Source organism: Pleurodeles waltl, chromosome 4_2 (genome assembly GCF_031143425.1).
Source record: "Pleurodeles waltl isolate 20211129_DDA chromosome 4_2, aPleWal1.hap1.20221129, whole genome shotgun sequence".
NCBI lineage: Eukaryota > Metazoa > Chordata > Amphibia > Caudata > Salamandridae > Pleurodeles > Pleurodeles waltl.
Genome location: NC_090443.1, coordinates 686,106,994 through 686,126,300, shown reverse-complemented (window position 1 = coordinate 686,126,300; position 19,307 = coordinate 686,106,994). Strand labels below are relative to the sequence as shown.

The following is a 19,307-nucleotide window of genomic DNA, read 5'->3' as shown; positions in this document are numbered from 1 at the left end:
ATTTCAAGTCCCTATTTCATGAAGTACTATTCTTCAGGTTCTCAAGATGGCTGCGGGAAGTGTCTACCAGTAACCTTCCTTGAGCTCTACAGGCCCACCTTCAAAGTCTGCCCATGATAATCAGGGATAGCTCTCTCCAGCTCAATCAGAATAGCACCCCAGTGGAAAGACGTTCCCCCTACATAGAGATTATGGTTCCTCGATCTCCTTAATAAAGCCCTTGGTAGGACAAAAGATGTGTTTTAGCACTCAGGAAAGCCACGGTAAGCATATGCCTGCATGGAGGCACTTTTGAAGCACTTTGTAACCTCAACAGCACTAAATAAAAGCACCTAAAAATACAATAAAGGGTACCAGGAAGATTGGGTTTCTCGTGGCTTCATTCGTATGGAAATGGATCGGAGATCCCCTTTAAGTGTCATTTGAAAAATTCAACTTGCTAATTGTCTGATTCACGTTGGTTTATGGTTTGTTTCATATTAAATTGTTCTAAGCTGATTCCATTAATGAAAAAAAAATATATATATTAAAACTGAAACTCTAGATTATTTCGGACTACGCAAAGTTTTCAATCCTGTATTTGTTTTTAGAAATAAAATGTATGGATGAAATTTAGGACGTTCGCAGGTTACTGTTTTAATGCAACAGGAACTGCATACAGTATTGGCACGGACATTCAGATACATAAATTACAATATATAAAGTACATATATAAAGTTCTCAAAAAAAGCTGTAAGTACTGTTTAAAAGCAATTTTTAAACAATAACATACCTGCCATTACATACTGTAAACAAATATCTCAAGAACTGAACGATCATAACGCAGAATGTACAATTCAATACATTTTAATGCTACTTAAAATACATGTACACATCCAAAAGGTATGCAAAATTATATGGGTCCGTAAACTTCAATATTCTTTCCGAAGATTACCAATATTGGTTCAAAAATCGATTTCAAAAGCATACAAAAATAGAAATGCTGGATTGATTGAGACAAACCACTTTTAAATCCTGCTTAGCCAAAAACAGTACTCTGAACATCAGCTATATCTCACAACAACATAAGTACACTTATGATAAACTGAGTAAATGAAACCCTTCTGTCAATTATACATAGCATATACTTACTCAAATGTTTTTACAATTGTGATTATCAGTTGTCACGCTTTTCACCTATCTCACAGTTGTGTTTAATGAAAGCCTTAAATATTTAACGTTTTGTAGGTATAAAAGATATACATAAAAAAATACATTTTGACGGATAAAGACTTTGGACTATTTACAAAGGTAATGAATATTGAAATGTATCACCATATTGCATATTTAAATCCTCATTTCATAGTACTACTGATTGCAGACAAGGTGGAGGTTACTGTAGCTTACAACAACATAACTAGACCTAAAATAAACCTCTATTTAATAAGGACACTATACTTTTTAGGTAAATCAAGAGTGTCCTGTCTTAGGACAAACAGGAGGTGCGTGTAAGATAATGAGATGAGGGCAAGCAGCCCTGCAGAGCCAAAGTACTGCTTACTAAGTGTTTTCACAAGTAATTGCGTTTGGTTGGTCTGAGTAATGTCTGCACATTTCATTTATTAGTTGAGTAGATTATATCAGTGTTATGCTATAGAAAAAGGCTAGGAGTCCCTGCACTAGCTCTGGAAATTTATAGGAGGCCCAGCACTATCGCTGAAAACTTATAGGAGGCCCTGCACTATCGCTGAAAACTTATAGGAGGCCCAGCACTATCGCTGAAAACTTATAGGAGGCCCAGCACTATCTCTGAAAACTTATATTTGTGAATTCACTAAATGATCAACACCAATTTCGATAACCAGAGTAAGGGTACTTAGACTTTTTTGTGTTTGTTTGAAAATTATGTATGCTCCACACAGTTATTTTCTTCAGAAGTATCAAAAACTATGTTGGAAGCTAGGGCAGATCTGTAATTAACATATGTTATTTCATACTGAGATGAACGTGACGAAAGTATCCAATATATTCAAACATTTCCTCACTAATCAGTGAGACAAAATAATGTGCTAAATAAATACTTAGATACAATAAAATGGTTAGAAAAATAAGTTTTATGATGATGCAATTTTAAATAATTACCAAATAGTGTTAATACATAAAATACTTTTCTTACAATTTACTTTTATGATTGACAAAGGCCTTTCTTTATTTTGAATTTGCATTGCAAAAACAGGCGACAAAGAGCAGTCATCAATCGAAAAAAAGTCCTGCTGCATTACAATAGCAAGCAACAACAGTTCTCCTCATGGAGGAAGGTTGTGACGGTTTCAACTTCGCATCAGCTAGGAGGTCCTCTCCAAGTAAAGCCTTCAATATGGTGGTGAATACACATCTTTGATAAATAGTTCACAGTTTCTAAGTGCATTTTGCATCTCACATACATCGGACCTAGAGGCAGAGTTACTGCAGCTCGATGCAGTATGTCATTAAGGCATTACACCCCAAGAGTTGGATCATGGTGTGTTCACGTAAGCACAGCATAAACATGACGAACATTTACAACAAAAATGGAATGTCTTAGCAAATAAGGCAACCTTTGATGAGTTGTGTTTACAACAGAAAACTATGAGAATATTTGGACGAGGATTCCATGGCAAGAAAGAAACCGTACGAATTAAGAGAAAACCCATCAATAGCTGATGGTCAATTTATTTTTGTTGAGTTCTCGCTCCAAGTTTCCAATCAGATTATCAATACTTTCCTGCAAGTCCTGGAGGTCTACTCTGGGATCTAGTGATGGATCCATCTTCTGTATTGCCATGAAGGCCGTAAGTGGATGTTCTTTGAGTACAGATGTCTGATCCTCTGTCACATTCTGTGGTTTATCTGTCCTGATGATATCCTCCCCACTTTCGATGTCTTCTGAGGGGACATCATCATAGTCGGCTTCGTTCAAGTTTTCTTTTACATTTAAAAAGTAGTTTTCCCCACAACTGCTCCAGTCTCCTGCATATCGATTGCTTGAGGGGCTGTCCAGTCGAACTGGTCTTGGCCGACGAATTCCTGCCATTTCAGAGTTGTTCAAATTCAACACTTGAGGCCGCTGCTTTTTCCTCCTCAGATAAGGCTGCTGTTCTGGGGATGTACTGGTGTACATTGATTCTTTGACAGTTGAGTTTTGCACTGGAAGAAAACATAACATTTAGTCAGGATATCGATAAAGAAACACATAACATATTTCTCAACGGCATGACTAAATCCTCCACAGGCACTAAAAGAATGCATTTACCATGGCAGTTAACCACTGTCCTTACGTTTTTATACTAAGGTCATTGTTACGTTTCACGTGGTGCATGTAAAAGAGGATTGAAAATCATTCTTTGTGTGTGTGCCTTCTACATATGTATTTATATAGAGGGAGAGAGAGAATCTTACAGTGGCAGCACTAGTAATGAATGTGCACCTAACTTTAAAAAAAAAAAAAATTTAATGATTTACTTTGGCTCCTTCATGGTGGAAAGTCTCACGTTGATCTGTCAACTGGGAGCCAAGAAAAAGAGCAGGCCCCAAATGTCATTTACAATTTTACTTCCCAAGAAAAGTTGTCTCTCTAATATTAACCAACTTGCCAAATGGAATTACGCCTCACTGGGCAAAGTTAGAATTTTACTCAGAAGATGTGCTTTTTGTGATTTGGTGTATGTACGTTCAAGTGTTTAAGATAAATTAGCATTTGAAGAGGGGCTCCCGATGGCCATTCAAGTTTTAATGCACTAATGTGAATACTGCTGTTATGGATGATGTCATCTGTGATGCCATCAATAGTTTTATTTATCAGCGATGTAATCCATTATGTCATTTGAAGGGTCATGAGTGATGTCATCAATGATGTAATTTAATATGCAAGAGTGGTGGAACATTTAATGTCCTAAGCAGTGCACGACGGGGAGCAAGTTAAAGCTAGTTCACTAAACTAAAACTGCTGAAATTCAGTGATTTGGTTTTTTTTTTAAGTTATTTATTTTTCTCATTTCAACACCTAACTATAAGATCACTTTAACATCAATGTAATTACTGTTTTTTAAGTGTGTATCTATGTATATATACACACACACACACACTACACATTGCTGATTATACAGCACACATCTTAATGGCAATCGGCTACTATGAAAAATATAGAGCTCAACACAGCATGCATTTTTTTTTTTTTTTTTTTTTTAAGAAAATCAGCCTCAAAGTGAGAGGAGTAAGTTGGGGATGCACTGAATATATTGAAATCAAACAAGACGGTAAAAACAAGCGAGATCACACTTTATAATCCAAAACATTTTCATATGTTCTCCATGCTCAAATCCGTGCTTCAAAGAGAAAGTTATACAGCTTTTAGTTCACTTCAAGGGTCAAGGGCACGATTTAATTTCAGCATGTTACCTGATTACAAGGCATGAGGTACAAATACGTCCTTTCCTTGTGACTGTTTTCCTATGTTAAATTACAGAAATAGTTGTACATTTCACATATTAATACAAGACAGCAGAAGCAAAATGCAACCAGCTATTGCATTGTGGGTGCTCTAGAGTATGAAAACGGAGTTAAATCATCTTTAAATTATCACCCAAACCAAAAATCATTATGATAAGTTCTGCTGAATAAACATCTAATACAACAAAATACTCTTCGGTGAGGAACGCCAATAAACATGAATTATATCTGGAGATTTCTAGCATAACTGAACACGTATCTCTGCTAAAATAACTGAAGTGTGAGTAAATTGAATTACAAAATTCATTTTAGGCAGACTGAAGAGCATGCACAGTAAGATATTGCTGGAGGTCTGTTGCGAGGGGACAAGGGCTGCTTACATCCGCAGGAGTGCCACAGGGACAGAGTACGTCGATGGCTAATTTGGAATCTCAAACATACCGGACAGCCTGAGATGTTGGATACATTTCTGGAAGGTCTCGCTACAATATAATAAATTTGCCTGAATTTAATCCTGGGTTTCATGGAGGCAATGGGGTTTCACGAGAGACAAATGTGCAGAACGGAGTTCACCAAGAAGCCCAATGACTTTCAAAAAGATTGCATTTCTTAGTTCGTGTATTAGAGAAATTTCCCAATCAATCAAGTTCTATCGAATGAATCTGTGGGTTAACCACTGCAGCCTGTGTGTCAGAATAAGCCGTCGTTGCCTCGTCACTAGGGGCGGAGCTATCATTAGTACAGCAGGTGCAGTGGCACCGAGTCTCTTAGATGTAAGAGGCCCAGGGGCTTAAGTGGCCCACTTTACTCCAATTAGTGGCTGATCCAATTTGCTTGCTTGCATTAGGGCCCTTGTTGTTCGGGCTGTGCCATAGCTCTTCACATTACATCACATTCCTACTGTGTAATTATATATCAAGTTGGCCAGATAGCGTGTTGAAATAACTAGGATCTATGTACTCACTTACCATCTATGCACCTCAATCTGAACGTTCCTGTAAGTGAAATGTGAGACTGCGCTCGCCTAAAACTGTAGTGAATGTTGAATAATGTCATACATGGCACACTATAGGAAAGCAAGGCGGAGACAATGTTTCTACAATGCACTTAACATAATAGCTTTCGTAAAACTAGAACCACTTCTCTTGATGAATAACATACTGCCACCGGGACAAGAGACAAAGGAGAAGAGTTAATATTAGGTTACCTTTAGGAGACATGACTCATTCTCTCGGATCACTGTTTTTCTAGCCTGCTGACATCCTGCTAACTAGAGATAGGACCAGAAACTGAGTATCATAGATGTTAATGGAAACTGCTGAGTGATTAGTCTTTGTCGCATCCTATTTTCTTGCACAGCATGAACACAGGGGCGTAGGAGCCAATACATTTCTGGGGGGGACAGGGACAGCCTTGGGGACTTTCAATCAACCCTATACAAATCGCTCGTTGTTTACGAACTGCAGGCTCCGATAAATATACACAATCATATATGTTGGAAGTGAAATAGGGAGAAAGGAAGGCATGTTTACACAGTCTGAAAGTATATTTTATTGTTATCTATATTCACAAAGTAATTAGCTCAAATGTGAAAATAACATGTTGATTAACCTTGCATCTTCATGCACCAAGCAAATCAAGGTAGGAGGGTAAAAAGGAAGAACATACCCTTTGCGCCCCACACCCATCATGCCCTTCGCCTCATGCCAATTGGAACCGCACTGGAGAGATCAAAAGCGATTAGGTACAATAGTTGTAAACTGTGCTCGGAAACCATAGTTCTAATAACACTTCTACTCCTGTGTGTGATCTTGGGAAGCTCAGCTCCACATCAGTCATAACTAGAAGCATTTCAACTGAAGAAACTCTTGGAGTTACAGTCTATATAAAAATGGATTCTCTAATCTCTGAATAAACTGCAGTCACTAATTTCTTTAGAAACGGCTGTTTGTGATGCACCAAGTCACATCGTGTAAAGAAAAGACATTCACTGATTATAAAGAAAAGACATCAGAAAATGACTATGATAGGGTTATTACAGTCGAGTTCTGACATTACAATTCCTTCTGCCAGAGCTAGCAGCCAAGGTAAAAGGCAGATCAGGTCAAGGAGCATAATTAATAAAGCTGTTTAAAGAAAAAAATTGAATGTTGCTTTTCTTTCTTCTGCTCTACTTTAATAGCTTGGAATGACAGAACCTATGCACTAAGGTTTTAAGTGGTTTGTGGGAAAGTTGGTGGTGTGACCATGTATTATATGGGGTAAAATACCCCCTGTGTACATAAGGATTTGCAAGTCACCTTAAAGTTCATACCTTATAAACAAGCAGTGGCAAAGCCAATAGGTCTCGCCTATGTAAGTTCTATTGCCTTTGCCAATGTGTTTTAGCCATGCTGTACACTAGTGAGACTACTATTCAGCATGGCTCAAAGTTAATGGCATAAAGGAGAATGATGTGTCATCGACTGGTGTGGCATAGTATCATGGAGTAAGTAGAGTGTCCTAGAATGGAGCAGTAAACTTAACTTTGAAGGAACAGGGGTCCCTGGAAAAAAATGCAACTCCACTCCCATAAACAATGATATTAAAGTAGTATGCAAATGGAATGTTTTATGCATTTATTCAATCAAAATGTAAAAGATCAAATGTAGTGGGAAAACATCAACAGGGGAAATCGAGAAAGACTGGTATTCGGGCATTACACAAGTTATCTGGATGACCCAATGTCGCCAATAACAAGAAAAATGTAAAAAGTAACCTATATAGTACAGTGGTTTGGAGGAGGCTGGCCTGGTTTGTAGTGGGTACCTATGGTACTTACACCTTATACCACATCCAGTTATCCCTTATTAGTGAAATGTAGGCAGTTCCTAGACGCCAGGCTCTCTAGGGGTGGCTGTAGCCAAGGCTTATCTAGAAGACATGCAAAGCTCATGCAATACCACTGTAGTCACACAGTACTCACACACATGAAAGAAAATACTCAGTGTTACAAAAATAAAGGTACTTTATTTTAGTGACACAAATGCCAAAAATACCATAAAGACTATACTCCCTTAGGAGGTAAGTAATACACCAATTATATACACTAGTATGCAGCAATAGCAATAAAAACAGAAAACAGTGCAATTAGTGAAAATCACAATGGTTAGAAATGGGCCTAGGGGAAACACAAACTATGTACTAAGAAAGTGGAATGCGAATGTCGGTTTCCCACCTAGGCAAGTGTGTTGTTTAGAGGGGCGCCGGGAGTATTAGAAAATACCAAAGGTAAGTAATAGAACCCACCTCAGAGCCCAGGAAAGCAGGAGTAAATCACAGTAACTTTCCCAGAACACACAAGAACACGAGAAAGAATATAATGCAAGAACCAGAAGATACTTCAAGACACAAAGGGTGGATTCCTGCACCTAAAGACCTGTGGAAGAATGGGACTAAGTCCAAGAAGCACAGAAGAGTCCAGGGAGGGCAGGAGCCCCCGCTAACCTGAATCAAGGTGCAAAAGAAGAACCACTGGTGAAGAACAACAGTCAGTACTGCACCCAAGAAGATGGATGTGGGTTGGTGCAGATGATATCCCACACCGGATGGATGATTGCAGTCTGGTTTGCATCGCTGGATTCCACCAACAAGCCTTAGCACAGGCAAAGCTCATGGTTAGTGGAAAATGGCACTGCCCGGGACCAGGAGGGACCTGGTGGACTCTACCCAGGAGGAGGAGTCAGAGGGGGCTCTCAGCAACTCAGAGAGCCCACAGAATACCAGCCAGCACACACAGGAGTCCCCCAGCACGGGGACAAAGGAGTTGCAAAAGGAGGCCCACGCAGCACAAAAACAAAGGATCCCACGCCGCCAGAGAACCACTCAGGAAGCTGTGCATCTCAGGAAGGAGTGCTGGGGGCCAGAGCTACATTGTGCACAAAGAATTTCATAGAAGGGTGCCACACGCCTTGGCAACTGAAAAACACGTGGTGCACGGGGTACTGTCTTGCGTGAGAAGGCAAGCTCTTACCTCCACCAAAGTTGGACAGTAGGACGTCAGGACCATCGGGACCACTTCAGTCTACCACCCGTGATGCAGGATCCATGCAACTCGTCAGGAGAGGGGACCCATGCAGATGGTCATCATTGCAGAGAGGTGCCTGTTGAAACAGGGGAGTGACTCCTTCACTCCAAGGGAGATTCGTTCATTCTTCTGGTGCAGACTAAAGACAGGCTGTCCTCTGAGGATGCACGACCGGGAAACAGCTGCAGTTGCTGGCAAGAGCTGAAGTTACAATGTTGCAGAAGTCGTCTTTGCTTCGTTGTTGCAGTTTAGTTCCTGGAGGGTCCAGATGCAGTTTCTTCGGTGAGAAGGTGAAGTAAAGGATGCAGAGGATTCTTGCTGGAGTCTTGCAATCTGAATTTGAAGATCCTCCCAAAGGAGAGACCCTAAATAGCCCTGAAAGGGGGATTGGTCAGCTAAACAGGTAAGCACCTATCAGGGGACGGCTCTGACACCACCTGCTGGCACTGGCCACTCAGATGCTCCCAGAGTTCGCTGCCAACTTGGAATCCAAGATGGCAAAACCCAGGGACCCTCTGGAGGAGCTCTGAGCACCACACCTGGGGTGGTGATGGACAGGGGAGTGGTCACTCCCCTTTCCTTTGTCCAGTTTCGTGCCAGAGCAGAGACTGGGGGTACCTGAACTGGTGTAGACTGGATTATGTAAGGAGGGCACCAAATGTGCCCTTCAAAGCATTTCCAGTGGCCAGGGGAAGGAAGCTACCCCTTCCAAACCTATTTCCAAAGGGAGAGGGTGTAACACCCCTCCCCCAAAGGAAATCCTTTGTTCTACCTTCCTGGGCTTGAGCTTCTCAAGCAACAGGAGAGCAGAAGCCTGTCTGAGAGGTGGCAGCAGCTGGGGCTGCCTGGAAAACCTCAGAAGGCTGGAATGGCAATACTGGGGGTCCTCTAAGGAGCCCCCAGAGTGCATGAAATCATACAACCAATGCTTGCAAAAGCCTTGGGGTATGATTCCAACATGTTTGATACCAAACATACCTATGTTCGGAGTTACCATTATGTAGACGTGTAAAATGGCATCCCCGTACTCCTGAAGTCTGGGAAAATGGTCCTGGAGGTCATGGGGGCACCTCTGCTAGTGCAGGGGTGCCCTCACACACAGGTACTCTGCACCCTGCCCTCAGGGCTGGAGGTCCTGCTATAGGGGTGACTTATAAGTGACCTGGTGCAGTGTAACTGGCAGTGAAAGGGTGCATGCACCTTTTCACGCAGGCTGCAATGGCAGTCCTGCAGAAGCCTTTGCATGGGCACCCTATGGCAAAAGAAATGCTGCAGCTCATAGGGATCTCCTGGAACCCCAATGCTCTGGGTACCCAAGTACCATATAATAGGGACTTATAAGGGGGCACCAGTATGCCAATCTTGGGTGAAATACTGAGTTACCAGTATGCAACAACCATAATTTAAGGGAGAGAGCATAACTGTTGGGGTCCTGATTAGCAGGATCCCAGTAGACACATTCAAACACACTGGCAAACAGGCGAAATGTGGGGGTAACCAAGCTAGAAAGAGGCTACTTTCCTACAAGGTAAGCATCCACAATAATGATTTACAAGCTTTTATACACCCACTTTTACATGAATGACTCAAATAGTGAATCAAGAAGTCATTAGCTCATAGTACCTATGCTTATGCTAACTTATGTACAATATCACAAATTCAAGTAAAGGTACTTTGGCCGACGATATTTCGATCCCCTAGACAAGTATTAGGATCATCCTAAGCCTTCGTTAAGCTTGAGTTAAAAGGGTTACAGAGTGCTTGTAACCAAAACGGCCAAGATAAATCTGACTCACGTCTCATATGAGTGACAAGGCAATCAATGGAGATCTAAATCTCTAATCAAGCGCCAATGCCATAAAGTAGTAGTAGAGTGGAGTAGTGTCACAGTGTAATAGAGTGTCATAGAGTGGAGTGGCAGAGTGTCGTAGAGTGGAAAGGCATAAATATGAGTGAACTGGAGTAGAGTGAAGTAAAGTAACGTGAACTTGCATAGAGAAAGTTGGGTAGAGTGCTGTTGAGCATAGTACATCGTTGTATAGTGGAGTGGCATAGAGGGTTGTGCAGTGGCGTTGAATAGAGTATCGTAGATTGAAGTGGCATAGAGTGGTGTGGAGTGGCATAGAGTGGAGTAAAGTGGAATGGAGTGGCGTATAGGGAGTTGTGTAGGGAGTTACAGAGTGGAGAAAGTGTTAGAGTTTAATGGAATAGAGCGTCAGAGTCTAGTATCATGGAGTTTAATGTCAGAGTGAAGTGTCATAGAGTGGAGTTGGGTGGTCTAGAGTGAAGTGGCATAGAGTACAGTGGTGCAAAGTATATTGGTGTAGAGTGTGGTGGTATAGAGTGCGTTGGTTTTGAGTAAAGTGGTGTAGAGTGCATTGATGAAGACTGCACTGGTTTAGCGTACAGTGCAGTAGCGTAGAGTGGTGAAGAGTAGAGGGGAGCAGAGTGGAGTGGCACAGCATAGATTGCAGTGGTTCATAGTGATGTGTCATAGAGTGATGCAGTGCATGGTAGAGTGGAGTGGTGCAAGGTAGAGTAGACTGGTGTAGAGTGCAGTGATGCAGAGTAGAGTGGCATAGAGTGTAGTGGCATATAGTACATTGGTGTAGAGTGCAGTAGAGTGGCATATAGTTGAGCGGTGCAGAGAAGAGTGCCGTGGTGCAGAGTAGAGAGGAGTATAGTTCAGTGGCAGAGTGCAGTGTTGCAGAGCAGAGTGGCATAAAGGGCAGTGGTGTAGAGTAGAGTGGCATAGAATGCATTGGTGTAGAGTGCAGTGATGTAGAGTAATGCAGAGTAGAGAAGAGTGGCTTAGAGAAAGAGTGGCGCAGAGTAGAATAGAGTTGCATAGAGTGCCGTGGCATAGAGTAGATTGCTGCAGAGTACAGTATAGTGGTGAAGAGTAGATTGTTGCAGAGTGGAGCATAGTGATGTAGAGTGCAGTAGCATAGAGCAGTGCAGAGCAGATTGGAGTGGCGCAGGGTACATTGGAGTGGTGCAGGGTAGATTAGACTGGCATAGCAAAGAGTGGAATTGCGTAGATTGCAGTGGCATAGAGGAGATGATTTCAAAGTAGAGTGAAGTGCCTACAGTGGAGTGGTGTAGAGTAAAGTAGATTAGAGTGCCGTGGTGCAGAAAAGAGTGCATTGGGACAGAGTACAGTGGCATTGAATGCAGTGGAATAGAGTGCTATGGTGCAGAGTAGATTGGCATAGAGTGCAGTGGCATAGAGTGCATTGGTTTTGAGTAAAGTGGTGAAGAGTGCACTGGCAGAGTGCAGGGGTGTAGTGTACAATGGTTAGAGTAGAATAGCATAGACTGCAGTGGCGTAGTGTAGAGTGCTGCAGAGTAGAGTGATGTAGAGTGGAGTGGTACAGCATAGATTGCAGTGGCGTAGAGTAGCACAGAGTGGAGAAAAGTGGTATAGGGTGCAGTGGCATAGGGTAGATTGTTTCAGAGTAGAGTGAAGAAAATATAAAGAAAAGATAATTTTACATCAATATGCTTAAGTATGTAACGATAACAACAACATAAATAATAACGCTAGGCATAACGGCCCAAAATGAAATATGGCTTCTCCCTGTTAGCCACGCTATAATCAAGCCCTTCATTACCTAGATAAAAAAGCATTAAGCATAAATCTTAGAAAAATATACCCTTCTAATACCTAAATTGTTGTGGGAAAGGGTAAAATCTGGGTCCAATTTCGACTTCACTGTTTCACCAACTGGTGTGATCTTAGGCAAATACTGTGTTTCACAGTCTCCTTTCTAGTCTGCAGGCACCAGGCTGAGTGGGACTCTGTTTCCTCTTTAGATCTTCCTCATTGTTCTGCAGCTCCTCTTAAAGGCCTCCTGCAGTGCTCCTCTTCAAGGCGGCAGCAGGTGATGCAGACAGTAATCATCCAAAACTCTTCTCCTCCTCGTGCCCTTTGTTCTTATGAGCACCCTTAATGCCCACAGCTGTGAACAGGACAAACAAAACGGCAGAGGGCCTCCTGACTCACCTTCATTCTGTTACCATCAGATTGGAGGATGGTCCCTACAGGGCTATTATAAGTAACTCTTTTGTGCGCTAATGGCCCTCTGAATAATAGATGTAAAAGGGGAAATTATTTTGTCCCCCTGTCCCCCCCACCTTCGTTCCCCGTGTCCCCACCCTCCAAAATCTGGGGGGGATACGTCCCCCGCGTCCCCCACACTTCCTACGCCCATGCATGAATACCCACCACTTACATCTTTAAAAAGGAGCCTATCAATGGGATAGTTTGGGCCAACACCAAAGAGGTAAGCAAGAGGGTGTTAGCAATAGGAGGGTCCACGCGTCTTGCCTACGTGCAGGCTCGCGCTTATCCCAATCTGTGGTTAACCTTCGCTGCAGTATCAGTGCGTTTTCTCCACAAGGAAGCACCTACTGTGTGCACTTACAGAAGGTAAGGTGGGTAATCCACATAGCCAGCCTGCCTTGAGGCGCCGGCAAGGAGTGCTTGCAAAGCTGGCTCAGGTGTAATGTGTGACCACATACACTGGAAGAAAGGGCCGCACTCTGCAAAGAATAACAAGACATGTAGGCAGTAGTGTATATAGTGGCAGTAGTAGTGTTGATGTCGGCGCTGCCGGCATTCATGTTACCAAAAATAATCAAAAGATTGAGATTCCTATTTCTGTCCAGGTGCATAAGCCACAAAATGTGCATGTTCTCAGTGAAAGAGGTGGGAGGGTTTAGGGAAAAAAAAAACAAGAGTGAAAGTCCTTCTCACATAAGGAATAAAAGAGCAGAACAGGAGAGTGGCAATACACCAGCTAATCTTTTAAATAAATAAATAAATAAATAATAAATAAATAAACAATCATACGTGTGTGTGTGTTTAAGTGAACGGGGGAGGGGGCAGAGGAATACAGGAAAGCTGGTAAGAAAGTAGTTGCCTATGTGGTTAGTTTGGAGAGAGAGGTAACAGGATGCCAGTGTCTTCTGGGCGTGGCGTGCTCTGTGTGGCGTCACGTACGCTCTACTCGCAGCAGGTCTGTGGGGGTGGCCAGTCTATGGAAATAAGGACTCCGAGCGAGACGGGGCATATATAGTAAATCCTAGGCGGGCCATTCAAAAGGGATGTTTCAAGTGACCACAGAGACCACTCGAGTCTTGCTGTCTTTTCTCTGACATCACTTGTCATATCTCGGAGAGCAGAAAACATTTTGGTACCTACCCCTCTATCGCCCTACGTATCTTCAGCCATCATAACATCAGTCAACGCATGTTTACTTCTTCGCTAGCACCGCCATAGCTAACAACGGGATTCTTGCACGCACTATTTTACGACTCACCTACGATACTCATGTCCAAGAGGTGTGGCAAAATGACTGACAACAGACACACACGAAAGGTGTAAGTCACTGACTGTTTCTAAGATCACACACCGTTGGTAAAAACTCTTTAAAGACGCCTATTAACGCAGCACGAGCTCTTACTGTGAAGTGAGAATATTCTGGCGAACTTCTGATCTTTCCCAATAAATGGTTCTGTTGGGATGCAGACCATAACTGTGCCTCGGGCACTGCCGCTGTTACTCGTTTTATTCGACTGTAACAAAGGCACTTTTGTCTGGCTTGCACTTCTGAAGATGAAAGGGGCCAAGGGTCGGTGATCACATGCGTGCTTTGCAGTCTACCGCAGAACAATGAAAGTTTGTTTCATGTCTACAAAATGCCAGCGCCGAGGAGCTGCACAAACACATGTTTACCCAGAATGACTGTATGGAGATCAGCGGCCATGCATAGAAAAAACGTTGCATGTTTTATAATCATATTTTTATCGGTCCTAATGAAGACATTCTTTTAAGTCCTAGGAATGCATAAAATAGGATTGTAGCCCTTAAGTTTCAATTCGTCACGTCATGCTCGAGAATTAATGTCACGTGATCTGCCATTAACAACGTGATCATTGTATAGGCAGTAGTTATAAACAAGCCGAGTTTAATTAGGTAATATAAGTTTCCTTCATGCACAGGATCACAGACTTCGGGTCAAAGAAGGGCCAGAACCTGCTTGCCATCTGACATGCACGCACCTCCACTGAACAGTATTGTTCAGTGTAAGGATGTATGAACGAATGTGTGCACTGAACCATTTTGTAAGTAAAAGTGAGTGGCCAATGCGATGGATGAATCGAATGATTTAATATGAGTGGATGGCCACTCTGAAGTGGCCAGTGAGAACGTCTGTCAATAAAAATCCCAAAAATAAACACCTGTTGAACTGTTGAGTGAATGAATGCATTAATGTATGAGTGACTGAGCGTCACTGATACATAGAATGGCCATGGTAGCAAGCAATATATAAGAAGGGGAACAGGCACGGGGGTACACGGAAGGATGAAGGAGCGTACACCCCAGGATGAACTGGGGGGAGGGGGGGGGGTGAGGCAGCATGATGGTGGAGAGAAGTGTCGTATTACACCGTCGGGTCTGAAATCAGTCTTTTTTTGGCCGTGGTTAAATCAAACGCTTTCAATGTAAATGTAAACAAACACTCCAATGCATTTCAAGACCGGATGGATCCTTCATCAGAAATAATGCACTTTACTCGCACATTCCTGTGAAATCACTAAGGGCCTGATTTAGGTTTCGGCGGACGGGTTACTCCTAACAACGGCGACGGATATCCCGTCCGCCGAAATATAAATCCCATAGGAAATAATAAGATTTATATTTTGGCGGACGGGGTATCCGTCACCGTTGTGATGGAGTAACCTGTCCCCAGAAATCTAAACCAGGCCTTTAATCCAACAGAAAATCCTGCTCTCAAAGAATTAGGATTTACAAATCTCTGAATTCTCCAACCGTGGAATTGGTTTCCCATGTTTAGGCTACAAAATGGTTATGAAAGTCTTTGCTTTAACAGCGCTAAAAGAAACATATTGGCAATTAAACATTGCTTTAAAAATGAGTGGCGGTTCTATTAACACTTTGCATTAGTGCAATGTCACAAAAGTGAAACAAGCCACGGACGTGTTGATCGTGTACTTCCTTTCCAGCGCAAACTCCTATTGGTACTGGAAGGCAGCCTGTAAAGTACCAGCAATAGCACTTTGCACTGCTTTGCTTCTGCGGGCGTCCCATAGGCGGTCCGTGGGCGTTCCTATGCTGCCACCCATGCTTTCTGAAGCACGGCCCTAACTATGGTAGGTAGGGATTTGTGCAAAAAAATAATGCATCATCGACACAGGCGTTCAGTTGGAGAAATATGTGAGTTTTTCGAAACTTTGGCCACATTGCTTATTGCACTGTAGGCACAAATGCTAGACGGCGTGCACACATCTCTCACTATAGTGAAAAGGTGTGTCTGTGGCGCTAGGTGGGCTCAAATAGAGCCAACGCTAGGTAAGAGAGCAGCAGGGCCATGTCTTTATCTTTCTATGACTGTGCAATGCTCTCACCCCCAGGGCAACACAGCATTTATTGCTTTTATTTACTTCCTTCCCACGTTCACTCTTGTTGTCAATTCCTCCTCCCTTCTATCTTGTATCTAACTCCCTTCTTTGATTCCCTTCCTTGAATGTGTTCTTCCAAGTAACATTGAATTGTTTCTCTCACCCCTATGCCAGCCTCATTTCCCAGCATTCAAACTCCTCTTTCTAGCAGTCCGGTTCCACCCCATGTGAAATATATAGAGGGATACAGTCAGTGGCGACGGGCCACGCCCCTCCACCTTTTGCCCCTCCACCTTTTGCCCCTCATGAAGAGTGTCTGTCAGGCTGAACAAAGGTCAGCCTGACAGACACTCTCCATGTGCAGGTCAGGCAGCCAGGAGTGAGACATGAGCGATTTGCGCACACTCCTGGCTGCCTGAGCTGAACTTTGCTGGGCTGAGGAGGTCACAGCTCCTATGGGCGTGACCTCCTCAGCTCATCAAAGGTGCCTCAAGGCACTCCCCTGGGTGACGAGGAAAGCGTCACCAATTGACACTCTCCCTGGGCGCTTCAGGTCAGCCAATGAGGGAAGGCAGCAGTCCCAACCCTCCTGGGACCTGGAGGCTGAAGGTAAGTGTGTGTGTGTATGTGTGTGATGTTTAAAATTGAATGTTTGGTGCGCACGTGCATGTTTGAGTGTTTTGAGTGTTGTGAATGGATGTGCATGCCTGTGTGTGTGAAAGAATGAGAGTGTGCGATCTTTTAAAATGAATGTTTGGTGCGTGTGTGCATGTTTGAATGGTATGAGTGTTGTTATTGGATGTGCGTGTCTGTGTGTGAAACAATGAGTGTGTGTGTGTGTGTTTTTTTTGTGTCCCGCCCGCCCCCCTCCCTCCCTCCTAAAGCTGCCGGCCGCCACTGGATACAGTGCTTGAAATGGAAAAACAGAAGTGCAGGCACTCTGTCCCAGAGTACCTGCTTTATTCCGAGAAGTGCCGGTACTCTCCAAGTAAAAGTATTACGTTTTTCTTGAGAAGTGCAGGTACTATCCCTCTAAAAATAAAAAAGTGCCGGTACTCCGTACCGGACAGTGCCAGCCCATTTAAATCACTGGAGGGATAGAGATATTGCTCCTTATTAGGTTTTGATTGCAGCATGTAAAAGGTTAATAGTGGGCATTTAACGCACCTCCCTGCTACTCTATTCTCCAGACAAGTGGCAAAGATCAGGCCAATTCGGATTTTCTTGTTAGGCCGCGATACATTGTGGATTGCGTAGTGTCACATTGTCCTATTCTTTACCTTAAGGCACCAGGAAAGGTCTCAGCTGATAAATGTATTATTGCTGTCTGATCTAGATCAAACCTGCTCGACCTGGTCGTATGAGAGAAACCTGCTAAGGAACTAACATGCATACTGTGCACTATAGGTCTCGGTGTCAGCAAACTGTACAGCTGCCTGAAGCAGCAGCTGTGGTAGAAAAGAAACGGAAAGGCCTGCAGCATGCCCTGAATCATTTGCCTGTGAAGGTCACAACTGAATGAAGTATTTTACGTTGGGCTGTGCCTATGGGGTTTTCTGCTTTTCTGAAAGTCAGTGCGAGAGCAACTAAGCCTTGATTTTGACCAAGCATAAAGGCCTTTGTTTATTTTAAGACTCCACAAGGATTGTGTCCCTTTGGGCATAAGTGAGAGTTGCACGAGGCACTTTCTCTTTGTGTTAAGTGCAGCATGCACTGTTCTAATGCATTTTTCGAATTGGGTGAAGGAATGTGCGTTGTTCAAATTTTCAATAAATGCAGTTACATTTCTTTGTACTGGTGATGTTGCCAAGAATGAAGCCTTGCTTCTGCATCTTACTTTCCAGGCCTCATTTTGATTAGGGGCACTGGGAATAAATGTTGATGGGGTGATCCTGAGGTTGTAGCATTAACACGTTCCACATCAGTAAGCAGGGTCAGAGTGGGTGCGTGCAAGTGTTAATGTAAAAATAGTGCTGTCAGAAGCACACATCAGGAAACATAGAGCAGTGGGTGCTTCTTCATGTTTCGAGTTGTACTCTGTACCGCTCATACACTTATTCAGATACATTTTCTGAGACAATATATGCCATGCAGTCAGCACATTTTCTGCAAAAGCAGAACATAGATCCCTTATGGGCTTGCGAATGGACACTGAATATATTCATGAGGTGGCTTCTGATTCTTCTGTAAGAGGGGATGTAGCTCATACAGGCATGATTGTTAGACCATCATGTTGTAAAACTAATAACAGAAGTGCTGAATGCAACACTATATGGGAGAAAATTAATTACGAGAGATCTGTATGCACAATCCTCTTTGACGCCACAATTCTGATAACTTGGTTTTCAGAAAGCAAAACTCTGCTCAGCTCCCAATTGGTGATTTCATTAACCCTGAACTTAGACCTTGCTAGGGATTCTGGTGCAAACATACAGGCAACTGAGCAGCACAGTGCTGTGAACATTAAGTCTAAACCATATGAGGTGAGCTATGCTCCCAAACCGGAAGTGGATGTATGTCCTGGTGGTCCACACCATGAGGATGGTAACCCGGCTATATTAAGTCAGTCGTTTGAATGGAGCATTCATCAAAGAAAAGTGTTTAGATGTAGGGGCTGCATATGTAGTATGTATGACAAAACCTTCCTTTTGTGAGGAAGATTTATGTTGGACACTTTGGACAAAGTGTCTTAGAACTTTCTTTGGTGGTTGGCAGCTAAGGCGCTCTTCCACTCTCCCTTTAAATCTGTGATGAGAATGCTGGAAATTGAGACACAACTGATCCTGCTTTGACAAAGACCTTTTGTCTCTTAGAGATTAGCAATGGGTGGATATCGCCTACGGTAGAAATGAAAAACAGCTCCCACAGATAAGGAGTTCAATCTCTCCAAATTCAGGGCATCCGCTCTTTCATTTGCAACAATGGACTTTTCATCCATCCATTTATATCTTGAGCTGAAGAAATTAGGCTACTGATTTCCTCCTAGAGGACCCTTACCTGGCTGGATGTAGGTAAAGTGATATTTCTATAAAACTTGAGGAGAATAGGAGGCTAAAGCAAACCCTGTGTCTGCCTCAAGTAAACTATCACAAACACATAATGACACAGCGACTGAATCATATGGCACTATGGGGGTTATTACAACTTTGGAGGAGGTGTTAATCTGTCCCAAATGTGACGGATATACCACCAGCCGTATTACGAGTTCCATAGGATATAATGGACTCGTAATACGGCTGGTGGTATATCCGTCACTTTACCGTCACTTTTGGGACGGATTAACACCTCCTCCAAAGTTGTAATAACCCCCTATGTGTTTTACCTTTGGTACTAATTTCCAAAAAGC

The 19,307-nt window shown here is 42.9% G+C and overlaps 1 protein-coding gene across 2 annotated transcripts in view; it reads right to left on the bottom strand.

Moving 5' to 3' along the window:
- Positions 1-830: 830 nt before the first annotated feature.
- The window catches only part of SYDE2 (synapse defective Rho GTPase homolog 2), a 223,525-nt gene continuing 205,048 nt past the window's right edge, over positions 831-19,307 (bottom strand). For both annotated transcript variants that reach the window (XM_069232271.1, XM_069232272.1), the window contains one exon: positions 831-3,165. In XM_069232271.1, the coding sequence (XP_069088372.1) occupies positions 2,672-3,165 (494 nt within the window). In that variant the 3' untranslated portion in view covers positions 831-2,671. The remainder of the gene's footprint in view (positions 3,166-19,307) is intronic.